This window comes from Microtus oregoni, unplaced genomic scaffold, assembly GCF_018167655.1.
Source record: "Microtus oregoni isolate MIOR12 unplaced genomic scaffold, Mior012 000175F_ref0000477, whole genome shotgun sequence".
In the NCBI taxonomy this organism is placed as follows: Eukaryota; Metazoa; Chordata; class Mammalia; order Rodentia; family Cricetidae; genus Microtus; species Microtus oregoni.
In genome coordinates, this window is record NW_024544831.1 from 370,498 (window position 1) to 386,604 (window position 16,107).

General features: G+C 37.6%; 1 protein-coding gene across 2 annotated transcripts in view; it reads left to right on the forward strand.

Annotated features, from left to right (window-relative positions):
• The window catches only part of LOC121445327 (constitutive coactivator of PPAR-gamma-like protein 2), a 131,778-nt gene that overhangs the window by 77,788 nt on the left and 37,883 nt on the right, over positions 1 to 16,107 (forward strand). For both annotated transcript variants that reach the window (XM_041647397.1, XM_041647400.1), the window contains exons 9-10: positions 359 to 530; positions 5,999 to 6,248. In XM_041647397.1, coding sequence (XP_041503331.1) covers positions 359 to 530; positions 5,999 to 6,248 — 422 coding nt within the window. The remainder of the gene's footprint in view (positions 1 to 358; positions 531 to 5,998; positions 6,249 to 16,107) is intronic.

The window sequence follows — 16,107 nt, forward strand, 5'->3', positions numbered from 1 at the left end:
TCTGAGTTCCAGGTTAAGTTGGTCTACACAGCAAGTCCCAGTCCATCAATAGTTACACAGTGAGACTCTGTCTCAAAAAAACCAAACCAAGCAAACAAAATGTCTAGGGTTGATTCTCTCTGATAGTCAATATAGTCCATCAAATATGAGACTTTACAAATGGAATTTAGCTTATGAGGTGGCTGTACTCAGCTGGGATTCTTACAGCTTCCTTCTAATTGGTAAAGCTTTCTGAATACTAATAGTAAATTTACTGTCTTGACTCCAGAGACTGCAGTTCATTATTTGTTATTTTCAGCTCTGCTACAAACCTTGAAGAATTCATTTTCTTCTTTTTCCTGAACTATTTTCTTATTAGGGTGAGATTAAAATCCCTGTCTGTATTGAGGATGAATGTAACATGGAGCTGCCTCCAGCTGCTCTCCTGTTCCGGTCAGCTCGCCAATATGTATATGGAGTTCTCTTTAGCCTAGCAGAGACACAGCGGAAAATGGAACGTCTGGCCATACGGCGGCGGTTACCACTGGAAGGTAGGTATGATTCTAGCTGCAACAGATCTCTCTATGCTGGGCACAGGGTGAGGTGGGGGAGCCTATGTAAGTACACCATACTTTGGACTATAAAGCCGTCTTTAAGAAGATGCATCGTTTTCCAGATCATGCATTGAAATAAGAAATGCATGGAGTGAACCCCCATTCTGAAATCATGGAACATTCAGAGTATGTATTCCTTTTAAGAGCAACGGTGGGCTTTGAGAATGTAGGACTTTATCTTACAATCTCTCTTCTTCAGCAAGGATTTTGTTTTAGAATATGATCTGTGGATAGTTGAAATTTTTATGTTGTTGTTTTAAATAAGAATGAGTTAGTTAAATTAGTATATCCAAAAGAATAACTTAGGTTTCTGCTTCCACAAAGGTAAATTAAATTAGATCTACTTTCCTTATTCTTCTTGCTAAGTACAACTAGAATTCTAGGACATTGTGTGTAGGGAAAAAACAAAACCACAACATACTCCGGAAAGTAGAGATTGTTGATGGCCTTGAGACCCAAGGTAGGCTAGAGTAGTAAGTTCTATGGGTTTCCTTTTAGTCTCATACGTCACAGACTGGATGTAGAACAATTTGACAGGGAATCTAGAAGGCTCAACCCCTGCAAACTGATCCCCTCTGCCTGGAAGCCTGCAAAGGGCCAACCTAGTAACACAGAAATGTTTAGGTAAAAACTGCTTTATTCAAGCCAAGCACCACCAAAGAAACTGTGTTTCATCCTCAGCTTTACCAGCAAAGACCTTACAAATATCTTCCATCACCAGGCTGTGGTTAAGTATGCTGCTTTACCCAATAGCACTGAGGAGGTGGGGAAAAAGGCCAAATGAGGACTCAAAACATACTCAAAAACTCTCCTATCCGCAATGACTGACCACCTACAGTAGTCAGAAAATGTATGGTAAAATACAAGATTTGAATAAAATTCAGAACCTTTTAACTTAAAACTCACATATTTGGACTTAAACTGAAAATTCCTTATCATACCAAGAATTAGGAAAGTTTCAGATTTAGATCTCAGACAGCTTAGAAAGAAAATGATGATAATTAGAGAAGAATTTCAAAGCAACTCATAAAAATGTTTTTAATATGTTTTTAATAAATAATTGTAGACATACTCAAAACAAATTGAGCATAGAAAGATAGCAAGATGTTGTAATAAGAGCGGCGGGGCTGCATCCCTGGCACCCCGGCCGCCTGGCTAGCTTATGCCCCAAAATAATTACACGGACACTGTATTCTTTTAAACACTCCTTGGCCCATTAGCTTTAGCCCTTACTGGCTAATTCTGATATCCCGATCAACCCATCTCTAATAAACTGTATTGCACTGGGCTTACCGGGAAGATTCTAGCCTACATCCATCCTCGGTCAGAGCTTCATCACATGTGTCCGCCTGGGAGCAGGGAGCATGGCGTCTCTGCTCCAGAGAGCAGAGCTGTCAAGTCTGAGCTCATTTCCTCTTCCTCCCAGCATTCTGTTCTGTTTACTCCTCCCACCTATGTTTTAACCTATGAGGGCCAAGCAGTTTCTTTATTGCTTAACCAATGAAATCAACAGATTGATATATGACACTCCCACATCAGCAAGATGGTTCAGTGGATAAATGTACTTGTGCAAATTCCTGGAACCCTCGGTGAAAAGAAAGAACAACTCCTGGAAGTTGTCCTCTAACTTTCACACACATCCCATGGCATGCACATACCACTCACACGTGCGTGCGCGCGCACACACACACACACACACACACACAAAAGAATATTTAAAGGATCAAACGTAGCTGGGCAGTGGTGGTGCACGCCTTTAATCCCAGCACTCAGGAGGCAGAGACAGGCAGATCTCTGTGAGTTTGAGGCCAGCCTGGTCTACAAGAGCTAGTTCCAGGACAGGCTTCAAAGCTACAGAGAAACCCCGTCTCAAAAAACCAGAATAGATAGATAGATAGATAGATAGATAGATAGATAGATAGATAGATAGATAGATAGATAGATAGATGATCAAATGTAAATTAAGAACTAAAAAAAATGCAATAGAGTATAAGCCTTGCCAGTTGTGATGGTTTTCACCTTTCATCCCAGGACTGTAGTGGTAGAGACAGAAGAATCAGGAATTCAGGATCATCCTCTAGGTTATATAGTAAATTTGAGCTATCCTGAGCTACGTGAGAACACTTTTCCATGAACAAACACAACAACAAAACAAAACTGCTCAAGAATAGTTCAGTGGTGGAGTAGGCACAACAGTAAGGAGAATCAGGTAACCTGAAGATAGAAAAATACAAGTTATGCAGTTAGGATAATAGAAAATGATCTGAAGAAATCAAGACCTGTAGGACTACAACAAAAGATCTAATATTTGTATAATCAGACTCAGAGAAAATTAGAATGACATTTGTACAAAAAATCCCATAATAAAGTCAATTCCTTTATGTGATAGTTTCCAAGAAAAGAATAATTATAGATAACAAGTGACCTTTGATGAGAAGCCTTAGAATTCAGAAGGAAATATTCGAACATTTCTAGTACTGAAGAAGAGAATAAGCAGCTATCTTCATTACTTTTCTATGGCTGTGATAAAACACCATGACCAAGGTAACTTCTAAACAGATGGTTTAATAGGAGTTAGAGTTTTATGATGGTGATGGTTGAGCAAAGGCATGGTGGCAGGAGCAAAGAAGAGTTTACATCTTTATCCACAGACAAGAGGCAGAGTGAGATCCCACCAGAATGGCAAGAGTCTTTTGAAACCTCAAAGCCCACCCCCAGCGCCACACCTTCTCCAACGAGGCCACACCTCCTAATTCTTCCCAAGCTACTTACTCCCCAAGTTCCGCTAACTAGGAACCAAGCATTCAAATATATGAGCCCTCATTCTCATTCAAACTACCACAACAACACAGTTATTTATCAAATAAGATCCTTTAGTAGTGAAGAACTAGATTAATTTTTCTCACAAGCAGAATGGTAAAAAAAAATGAATCTTGGAACATCAGAAAAGAAGAAAAATAGTCAAAATAATTGATATGTATAAGAGACATCCTTGGAGTTTCTAAGTTGTGTTGCACTGGAACAACAATTCTAGCACTGTTTCAATGTGTGTACAGAAGCTATTTAGGGACACAGGTGTGGCTCAGCAGCTAAAGTCCTGCTGCCAATGACAACCCGAGTTTGATTCCCAGAACCCACGTGGTGGAAGAAGAAAAACACTTCCATGTGCAGGCTATAGCATGAATATACCCCCCCAAACACACACTAAAATGAGTAAAAAAATTGAAGAGAATATATTTTAGACAATTATAGGTGGTGGAGGACAAAGCAACTTTTCTTCATTTGTACTGGTAAAATACCAATATCTACAAGTATGATTTATTTATTTCTTTATTTAGTCTTAGTGCTAATGAGTCAACCCAGGGCCTCATGGATGCCAAGCATGCACTCTACCACAGAGCTACATCCCTGTTTTCTCTTTGTACATATTTTTAACGAATATGATCGATATTAAATTATATAAATAATGCAGCTGGGGATGTTGCTCCATGGTTGACCATGTGCCTAGTATGTCTGATGTTGTAGGTTCAACTTCTAGCACCTGTCCAAAAAGAAGACGGACAGAGATAGCCAGGAATGATGGTGCACACCTTTAATTCCAGCATTTGCGAGGCAGAGACAGGTGAATCTCTGAGTTCGAGGACAGCTTGGTCTACATAGTAAGACCTCATCTCAAAACAAACAAACAAAGAAGATACACAGAAATAACACTCTAAACAACTATTATAGATAAATCAAAATTGGTTTGTACAATTAATCCAGGTAATTCATAGGAAGGGAATAACCATAAAGCAGAGGAGAGACAAACAAAACAGACAGTAGCACAACTAAAATGATAGATTTACTCTCTAATATATAATAATGACATTATTATGAGCACATCCTAGAACAGTGAGTATGTGCTGTAGACTGAATGTTTCTGTTTTCACAGCCTATCACATTCATGTGTTGAAATCCTAACCCATCAGTATGTTAGTTATAAGACAACAGACATGAATAGGCCTTGCGTCTTTTTTAAAGGAACCCTGGAGAGCTGCCTTTCTTTCTGCCATGTGGAAATATAGGAAGATAGCTATCTGTAAACTAGAAAGTAGGCCCTCACCAGATGCATCTTTCCACACTTGGGTCTAAGACTTTCATGCTTCTAGAACTTTGTGAAATAGATACAGCTCTTTATAAGCCATCTAAGCTAGTCTATGACTTTTTGAGACAGGGTCTCACTGTGCAGCTCTGGCTGACCTGGAACTCACTTTGTAGACCAGAATGGACTTGAACTCACAGAGATCCACCTGTCTCTTCTTCCATGTGCTGGGATTAAAGGTGTGTGCCACTACTACCTCTGCCTATGGTGCTTTTTTTTCCATAGCAACTCAAACAGATTAAGACGGTATAAATATGAAAAATTCTTAGAATTAGCCTATATCATGTGTATAGAGAGTTCAAGGCCAGCCTGAGCCTACATAGTATGCTGTCTTAGAAAAACAAAGAGACAAAAAATTAGTAGAATTCAAATATATATATATATATACATATATAAATACATACATACATTCATTGACTAAATCATATATCAATATATGTTGATATATGTTTCTATCAGTGGATACAGAGAAAGCATTTGGACAGAATGTGACATGCATTCATGATTAAAAAAACTTTCAATAATGTTGAAAACAAAAGGAAATGCCTCATTTAGGTTATGAAGTGGATGCTGCACATCTCAAATAACTGCGATCATAGAGCAGGAATCTGAGATGTACTAGAAGCCATGATTTTATGCTCTGCTTTCTTTCACCCTGGTAAATCTAATTGATGTTGGATTTGAAGGTCTTGGGGATTTGGGTTTTGGAGACAACCTCTGTTGCCCAGGCTGGGCCCCAATGTCTGCTAATCCCCCAAAGTTTCTAAAATTTGAGAGATTTGGTTTTGGTTTTGAGAATTTAAAATCTTTGGAAATATCCAGCAATCTTTTGTGAAACCATGTATTCACAACATTCTACCTTAGATAGGTTTCTTTGTCTATTCTGCTACATCTGCTTAAAAATGAGTTTCAAAGGATTTCAAAAACTATGTGGCATGGGATTTTGATTTTTCTTTTGCAAAGTAAATACTATGCTCTACAAAAAAAATGTTGTCATGATAGTTCACTTCCTGGATTTTCATGAGAATTAATGTGATAATTAGGTATAAGTTATATATATATATATATATATACACACACATATACATATATATCAACTGTCTAACAAATACATATGGCTCCTAGTATTTATAGTGCTAATAATAACAATTACAGTGACAAATATGTAAAGCTATTGAAGTGCAATAGACCCTGCCAGCTGTAGCCAGCTACAGTAATGTCCAGATTCTCTAGAGCCTGTTTTTCCTTACTTTCCATTTTTCAGTTCCTCCTGTGATTCTTAAGGAATGGTCCGCCTATAAAGGGAAATCACCTCAAACCCCTGAGCTGGTGTCTGCACTCACATTTCGGGAATGGACTTGCCCAAACCTCAAGAAGCTCTGGTTAGGCAAAGCAGTTGAGGACAAGAACAGGAGGATGCGGGCTTTCCTGGCCTGTATGAAGTCAGACACGCCCAGTATGCTCAATCCAGCCAATGTTCCCACACACCTGCTGCTCATGTGTTGTGTACTCCGGTAAGACATCTTCTTTATGTGATTTTTTTTATAGCATTTCGAGGTGAAGAGATTTTTGTTTTATGCTTGACTTAGCCTTCAGAAACCTTAAGAATGGATATTATATGGATATGGATAGTCTCAGTTTATGATCTCATGTCACCATTAGTACATGCATGACTTCATTTTATTTCATTTTTTGTAGATTCATTTCTTTTTATTTTATGTGGATGAGTGTTTGCCTGCAGCTATGCTTGTACACCATGTCCATGCAGTGCCCCCAGAGGCTAGGAGAGGCTTTGCATCCCCCAGAACAGGAGTGACAGATACTGTGATGGGTGCTGGGAGTCAAACCCCAGGTCCTCTGGAAAAACAGCAATTGCTCCTAAATCACCTAACCATCTCTCCAGCCCCGATTTGTTGATTTTACTTTAGTTTTTGTTGCCAAGAGTCCTCATTCGTTGTTTAATTTTTTGATTAGCTAACGTATTACCAAGATTCCTTCTTTTTCATGCATCCTTTGCTGTGGCTGATCTTCTCCCCCACCCCTCCTCTCTTGCATCTCTTTCCTTCCTCCCTAGTTAACCCTCCTCTATATTCCCTTTGCCATTTTCATTTCACATGTACTGTACTATCCTCTTCCACTTAGAGCCCTTTTCTCCCTTCTAGGACCCACTTCCACCTAAATACACACATATAAAAAATTACCAGGTAATATAGTATATTAGAGAAAATGTGGTATTTCTCTTTCCAACTTTAGGATTCTGTTTCTTGCATTTCTTTCTTTCTTTCTTTGAATCTTAATTTTTACATTGGTTTATTCTAATAGTGTCTTAGTTAGGGTTACTGTTGTTGTGATGAAAACCAAGACTAAAGCACCTACCTTGGGAAGGAAGGGGTTTATCTGGTTATACTTCCATGTTGACGGAAGTCAGGACAAGAACTCAAACAGATGAGATCCTGGAGGCAGGAGCAGATGCAGAGGCCATGCAGGGGCACTGCTTACTGGCTTGCTTCCCTTGACTTGTTCAGCCTGCTTTCTTATAGAACCCAGGACTACAAGGCCAGGGATGGCACCACCCACCATGGACTGGGCCCACCCCCATTGGTCACTAATTGAGAAAATGCCTTACAATTGGATCTCGCGGAAACATTTCCTCAACTGAGGCTCCTTCCTCTCTGATGACTCTAGCTTGTGTCAAGTTGACATAAAACCAGCCAGTCCGAGTAGACTCTTGTGTTACTAAGCTTGTCTGAACTCCTGTGCTCAAGCCATCCTCTCTACTCAGCCTCCTGGGGGATTGGACTATAAGCATAGATCGTCATGCCTATATCCATTCAGTGTTATTTTTTTAATCTGCCCACATTCATGTATGCGTAAATATTAATACTATTTTCACAGTATTTTACTAATTAACTGATGGATGATTCTTCAAAGTTCTTTGGGAGTGCATTCCATGAGTTCAAATACTTTTGAAAAATTGTATTTTTTGATTTTGTGCATACAGGCATTTGCTTGCATGTATGTCTGTCCACCACATGCATGCAGTTCCCGCAGAGGTCAGAAGAAGCTGTCAGAGTCTTGAGAATGGAGTTAGAGATGATTGTGAGCCGCCATGTGGGTAATGGGTAATGAAATCATTGAGTTCTCTGTATAACTCCCAGGAAACACTTTCATGAGAGGTTTATTATAGTGTTCCTTTATCAGTATATCTGGAGGATCCAGAATAGAACTTCTGGATCCTATAAAGCAGTGGTTCTCAGCTTTCCTAATGCTGTGACCCTTTTGTGTCATTTCTCATGTTGTGGTGATCCCAATCATAAAATTATTTTAGTTGCTACTTCACAACTGTAATTTTGCTACTATTATGAATTGTGATGTAAATATTTTTGGAGATAGAGATTTGTCCAAAGGATCCTGACCCACAGGTCGAGAACCACTACTATAAAATGTACCTGTAAAGTTTTCACTAGATATTGCCAAATTGCTGAAGATTGTAGCTATACTAGTTCACTACTTAGAATAACACTTAAGTTTTTCTATTTCTTCGTATTTCCAGTAATAATTGTCATATAATCAAAATTCAGCAGATCTCATGCACTATCTTGTCATGTGTTTTCACCGGTGAAGATGACCTTTGATTTTGTTTTTCCTTTGATGCCAAAGATTAAATGCAAAGCAGTTGTTCTAACCTTAAACTACACAGTATGCCTGTTTTTCTGGTTTTGTGCCTATTAGCAATTTGAGGTTCCTGGTGTTTTTAACTGTCAACTTTTTAATTACTTAATTCTATATCTATTGGTGTTTTGACTACATGCTTGTGTTGTGTACCACATGCATGTCTGGTGCCTTTGGAGGCCAAAGAAGGCATTGGATCCCCTAGAACTGGAGTGGCAGATGGTTGCGAGCTGCCATACTGGTGCTAGGAATTGAAATTCAGTCCACTAGAAGAGCAACCAGTGCTCTTAACTGCTGAGTCATCACTCCAGCCCCTTATAAAAACTTTTTGCTATGTCAGGTGTGGTGGTGCATACCTTTAGTCCCAGCACTTCGAAGGCAGAGGCAGGTGGATCCCTGAGTTCAAGGCCAGCCTGGTCTATATAGTGAGCTTCAGGACAGCTAGGACTACATGGAGAGACCCTGTCTAAAAACAAACAACCAAAACTTAAATATAAGATTCTAGCATTTATTTCTATTTTATGTGTATGTGTGTTTGCCTGAAAGTATGCATTGTTCCATGTGTGTGAAGATGCTCATGGAAGCCAGAGGGTATCAGATCCCCTGGAATTAGAGTTATAGGTGGTTGTGAGCCACCTGGTATGGATGCTGGGGACTGAAACCAGGTCCTCTGCAAGAACAGCACGTGCTCTTAATTGCTGAGCCATCTCTCTAGCACCCACTTGAGCTTTCTTCTCTGGAATGTTCACATCTATTTATTTTGCAAACTCTGTTAGATTACTTTTCTTTTTTTGCTGATTGCACAGGTGCCTTGTGAGATACATAGCAGAAATCTTTTATATATTTGTATTCTTATGCATGTGTTTTTATTTCAAATATCTTTTCCAGTCACAATTTGTTCAAATTTTATATACAGTATCCTTTATCAAATAGAATTAGTTCATTTTTCTAAACTTTTCATTATTATAATTTTCTATATACAGAAAAAATAGAATAATGTACATCAATATGACCACTACCTGTAATCTACTATTAATATCTTAGTATAGATATTTTATCCATAAGCTATTCACCTGTTCATCTCTAGTTTTTATTTATCCTTTTTGATAGATTACTAAGTAAAGTGCAGATATTAATATGTTTTTCTCCTTACTGAGAAGCACATATTTTGGTTTGTCAAACCCAGTAACTTCACATAGAGTTTGATATCTTATTTAATAAATTCTTCCCATCCCTGCATCATAAAGATATTTTTATGTAACACTTTTCAGGTAAAGTTTTCAGTGTAGTGGATATTTATCTTAGGTTTGCAGAAAAAGGGATCTTAACTTTCTTTTCTTTACATACTAAGCTAGATTCTCATTTCTATATATTGAATGATAATTTCTTTCTGCATTTATTTGCTAACCTAACTCAACCTCCTTTCTCTAGACACATGTGCACACGGAGTACAGACCCACATAGATAGACAGGCACACACCAGTCTATTCATTGATTCTGTTTTGTTCCATTGGCTAGTTCATCTTTCATCAATAGTACATTGGGTTAGTTATTAAGGGTTTATAATTTTTATAATTTTCTTTAATATTAGGTAAGATAAGTTACTCTGCATTAGTTCTTTCAGTTTTATAGTTCTTAATTTTTTTAAATATATTATGTAATTAATTTAATTTGTATAAAATATTATTGCAGTTTAATTTGACATTGGATTGATTAATTCAGTGACATTGATATAATGTTAAATGTTAGTATCCAAAGATCATAGTTTACCTCTCCTATTTATCCAGGTCTCTTCATGTCTCCATAGGATTAATTTTTCTAGAGATATCTACAGTTTAATTCCTAAGTACTTGATATATTATTGTAATTAGGGATGGTATTTTATTTCCTATTCTGCTTTCTAATTATTTGCTGATGCACTGAAAGTATTTTTTGTAGCAGGTAGGTAATATTCTAGTTTCTATAGCTTATAGAACACTGAACTTTGAAACTAGGAAGATCTTAGTTTGAATTATGTTTTTATTTATCATTGTGCATGTACATGCATGATATGTTAGGAGATGCACTTGCCCCATTGTGCATGTAGAAGTCAGAGAACAACTTCGTAGAGTTCATTTTCTTCTTCCACCTTTACATATGTTCCAGTATTGAACTAAGGCTGCCCGGGTTGCACAGTAAGCACCTTTATTGGCTGAGAAATCCTTCTGGCCTATTTTGGTTTTGGATACAGAGTTTTACTGTGTAGTCCAGGTTAGCCTTCAACCTGGGTTGAGGCTAATCCCATAATTGGGATTACAATTATGGGCCACCATTCTCAGCCTTTGTCTTGGATAATTCACTTTAGCCTTTCTGAACATTTGTTTTTTTTTTTCACTGTAAGTGGGCATAATTATTCTTCTCAGAGCCATTTGAGCATTTAAATGATGCAAACAAGGTCACTCATATAATAGATGCTCAATATAATGTATTGGTTGTCTAACTACCTTGAAAATCATATTGGTGACCTATGAGATTTTTTTCTAAAAAGAATAATATGTACAGATTTAATCTTTCTCATCACTAACATGTTCCTGGGCCACAGGTAACATTGTCCCATATAAAAGGCTAGAGCGATAACTCAGCAGTTAAGAGCATTGACTGCTCTTCCGAAGGACCCAGGTTCAATTCCCAAAACCCACATGGCAGCTCACAACTGTCTGTAACTCCATTTCCAGGGGATCCAATACCCTTGCACAGACATACATGAAGGCAAAAACACCAATGCAATACATATAAAATAAAAATAAACTAATCATTAAAAATTGTCCCATATTAACTCTGGAAGTGAACATTTTGTTTCCTTTAGTTACATTTATTTGTTTTATTATGTATGTGTATACACGTATCTGGGGTATTCATCTGCCACAACTCACATGTAGAGGTCAGGACAGCTTGTAGAAGTGAGTTCTCTCCTTTCATCTGTGTGTCCTGTGGATGGAACTATGAAGTTTGGTGTCAAATGCCTTTATCCTAGGAGCCAGCCCAGCCCATTTTATCTTTGTTCTAAGGTATAGTAATAGCTTCTTTTCCCATTCATTGGTTGTGTTGTTTATGTGCCCAGGAGCTACAGCGCCTAAAACAAAGACTGTGTTCAGATATTTGAATGAGGCCTATGAACTTGGGAAGAGAACCCTCTGCCTCCTGCTGGACTGTTTATTTTTAAACACATTTCTGAAAATCAGTTAGCTGATTTTCTAGGGCACGGCAGATCACGGAGTACCAAATAGCAAGGAAAAGGTCATTTCTTTTCCAATTAGCTGTGTGGAAATACTCGGATGAAAGAAAGCATCTTAAAGTAGAAAGAGTTCATTTTAATTTACAGTTCAAACATACAGTCCATCCATGGTAGGGAGTTCAAAATCACCAGAGCTTGAAGCAGATAGTCACATTGTACCCATTGTCTAGAAACAGCAACACAAGGCTGATGCTCAGCTAGCTTTCTCCCTTTTTCTCTTATGAATGCCCAGGCTTAGCTTATCTTGTTTCTTGCCAGCTTTTTATAAAAATTGTTTCTATTGAGCTACATACGTTCTCAATTGCCTTCCCTTCAACCCTCCCCCATGGTCCCCATGCTCCCAATTTACTCAGGAGATCTTGCTTTTTCTACTTCCCCTGTAGATGAGATTCATGTATGTCTCTCTTAGGGTCCTTATTGTTGTCCAGGTTCTCTGGGATTGTGAGTTGTAAGCTGGTTTTCTTTGCTTAATATATAACAGCCACTTATGAGTGAGTACTTATGATATTTGTCTTTCTGGGTCTGGGTTACCTCACTCAATATGATGTTTTCTAGATTCATCTATTTACCTGCAAATTTCAAGATGTCATTGTCTGCTGTGTAGTACTCCATTGTGTAAATGAACCACATTTTCCTTATCCATTCTACGGTCGAGGGGCATTTAGGTTGTTTTCAGTTTCTGGCTATGACAAACAATGCTTCTATGAACATAGCTGAGCACATGTCCTTGTGGTACAATTGAGTAGCCTTTGGGTATATACCCAAAAGTGGTATTACTGGGTCTTGAGGAAGGTTGTTTCCTAATTTTCTGAGAAATCACCACACTGACATCCAAAGGGGCTGTACCAGCTTGCATTCCCACCAGCAATGCAGGAGTGTTCCCTTTCCCCACAACCTCTCCAGCATAAGTTGTTATCAGTGTTTTTGATCTTGGCCATTCTTATAAATGTAAGATGGAATCTCAGAGTTGTTTTGATTTACATTTATCTGATGGCTAAGGATGATGAGCATCTCCTTAAGTGTCTTTCAGCCATTTTAGATTCCTCTGTTGAGAGTTCTCTGTTTAGGTCTGTACCCCATTTTTTAAATTGGATTATTTGTTCTTTTGATGACTAATTTCTTGAGTTCTTTGTATATTTTGGAGATCAGCCCTCTGTCCGATGTAGGGTTAGTAAAGATCTTTTCCCATTCTGTAGGTTGCCTTTTTGTCTCATTTACTGTGTCCTTTGCTTTACAGAAGCTTCTCAGTTTCAGGAGGTCCCATTTATTGTTTCTCTCAGTGTCTGTGCTGCTGTGGTTATATTTAGGAAGTGATCTCCTGTGCCAACGTGTTATTTCCCACTTTCTCTTCTCTGAGGTTCAGTGTAGCTGGCTTTATGTTGAGGTCTTTGATCCATTTGGGCTTTAGTTTTGTGCACAGCAACAGATATGGATCTATTTTCATTCTTCTACATGTTGATATCCAATTATGCCAGCACTATTTGTTGAACATGATTTCTTTTTTCCATTTGATACTTTTTTGCTTCTTTGTCAAAATCAGGTGCATGTAGGTGTGTGGACTGATATCCGGGTCTTCGGTTCGGTTCCATTCATCTTCCTGTCTGTTTTTATACCAATACCAGGCTGTTTTCAGTACTGTAGCTCTGTGGTAGAGTTTGAAGTCAGGGATTGTGATGCCATCAGAAGTTCTTTTATTGTGCAGAATTGTTTTGGCTATCCTGGGTTTCTTGCTTTTCCATATGAAGTTTGTATTGTTCTTTTGAGGTCTGTAAAGAATTTTGTTGGAATTTTGCTGGGCATTGCATTGAATCTGTAGATTGTTTTTGGTAAGATTGCCATTTTTACTATGTTAATTCTGCCTACTCAAGAGCATGGGAAATCTTTCCATTTTCTGGTGTCTTCTTCAATTTCTTTCTTCAAGGATTTAAAGTTCTTGTCATACAAGTCTTCCACTTGTTTGGTTAGAATTATTCCAAGATATTTTATGCTATTTGTGGCTATTGTGAAGGGTGTTGTTTCTCTGATTTCTTTCCCAGTCCTTTTATCATCTGTATACAGAGGGCTACTGATATTTTTGATTTAATCTTGTATCCTGCTATATTACTGTTTATGAGTTGTAGAAGTTCCTTGGTAGAATTTTTGGGGTCGCTTATGTAAACTATCATATCATTAGCAAATAGTGAGAGTTTGACTTCTTTTCCGATTTGTATTCCCTTGATCTCCTTTTGTTGTCTTATTGCTCTAGCTAGGACCTCAAGAACTATATTGAATAGATATGGAGAGAGTGGACAACCTTGTCTTTTTCCTGCTTTCAGGGGAATCACTGGGAGTTTCTCTCCATTTCATTTGATGTTGACTGTTGGCTTGCTGTATATTGCCTTAATTATGTTTAAGTATGTTCCTTGTATCCCTGCTGTCTCTAAGACCTTTGTCATGAAGGGATGTTATATTTTGTTGAAGGCTTTTTCGGCGTCTAATGAGATGATCATGTCATTTTTTTTTTCAATTTGTTTATATCGTGAATTATATTGACAGATTTTTGTATGTTGAAGCATTCTTGCATCTCTGGGATGAAGCCAACTTGGTTATGATGGATGATTTCTCTGATGTGTTCTTGGATGTCGTTTGCTAGTATATTACTGAGTAGTTTTGCATGAATGTTCATGAGTGAGATTGGTCTGTAATTCTTTCTTAGTAATGTCTTTGTATGGTTTGGGCATCAGGGTAATTGTAGTCTTGTAAGAAGAGTTTGGCAATGTTCCTTCTATTTCTATTGTGGGGAACAATTTGAGAAGTATTGGTATGAATTTGGTATTAGTTCTTCTTTAAAAATCTTGTAGAATTCTGCACTGAAACCACCTGGATTTGGACCTGCCCCCCCCCTTTTTTTTGGTTGGGAGACTTTTGATGACTGTTTCTATTTCGTTAGCAGTTATTGGTCTATTTAATTTGCTTATCTTGTCTTGATTTAATTTTGGTAAGTGATATTTATCCAGAAAATTGTTCATTTCCTTGAAGTTTTCCAATTTTGTGAAGTACAGGTTTTGGAATTATGACCTGATGATTCCCTAGATTTCCTCCCTGTCTGTTGTTATATCCCCCTTTTCATTTCTGATTTTGTTAATTTGGATAGTCTCTTGCTTCCCTTTGGTTAGTTTGGATAAAGGTTTGTCTATTATGTTGATTTTTCTCGAAGAACTTTTTGTCTCATTGTAGCTTTCTCCTTTTTATACAGTACAGGACCCAGCTCAGGGAATAGTGCCGCCCATAGTGGGTAGTTCTTCCTACCTCTATTTACCTAATTAAGATAATCTTTCCATCTTGATTCTAGATCTCATCAAGTTGACAATTGAGATTAATTATCGCAGTAAACAAGTCAGATAGTCTTGCAGATAACCCTAGTAATAACAATGACAAATGATACCATACTGTCACAAACTCAATGGGAAAACTAGAAAGACTGCATTCCTTAAAAGCTCAAATTAAAAGACAGTATCTGAAAGCCAAATTGCCTTGTATTAATCAGTACCCCAAAGTTTATTATATCCTCAAGAACAGATAGTATTCTGTTTTCTACCATGTGCCTTTATTGCGGATGATGTTTCTAATCCTTATAATCGTTCCAAATAGCAGGTCTGACATATATTGACTCATAAATGAGGAAACCAGCTGAGACAGCAGCAACTAACAGTAATGATATAGCAAGACACAATATTTAGAGGGTTTAAAGCCCCATTTTTCTGACTAGCAATTCCTGTTTCTTTAAGAGGATAAAAGAGTTCAGTGCAGTTTTGGACTAGTGAGATGGCTCATAAAAGTCCATGTGATCAAGCCTTATGAGTGGATCTTGTTCCCTGGAACCTACATGGTAGGAGGTAAGGAGGTGAGAATTAACTCCTGCAAGTTGTTCTCTGCCCACACACATATGCACATGCAGGTACACACACATACACATACACACACAATTAAAACAATAAGGAATATTCTTAGAACAATTAATATAGAACCTGACTGAAATTTTTGAAAAATTAACTTTAAATGAAGATTAAGCTTAAATGTGATATACCAATATGAAGTAAACTCTGTCTGAACATTGAACTATAGCCTCCTTGAATACCAGGAATCTGTACTTCTTCATTACTTCATATAATTATAATTGAAAGATACCTCCCATGGAAATATAGTAATACTGAAAAATTGTGACTGAAATATATGTTCATAAAGTTCTTCGTAGTGCTAGAAGAAGAATCTTTTAGGAAAGCCTGTTTTAGAAAAGGTATACTTTTGTATATGTAATAGTCATCACTGAGAAGGGATACTGAAAACCTGTCAGAGTTTTGAGGTAGAATCTAGCCTTGTTGAATATGGAGAGGCATGCATTAATACCATATCCTTTCTAGCAAAAGTTTATCCAAATCTAAACCATT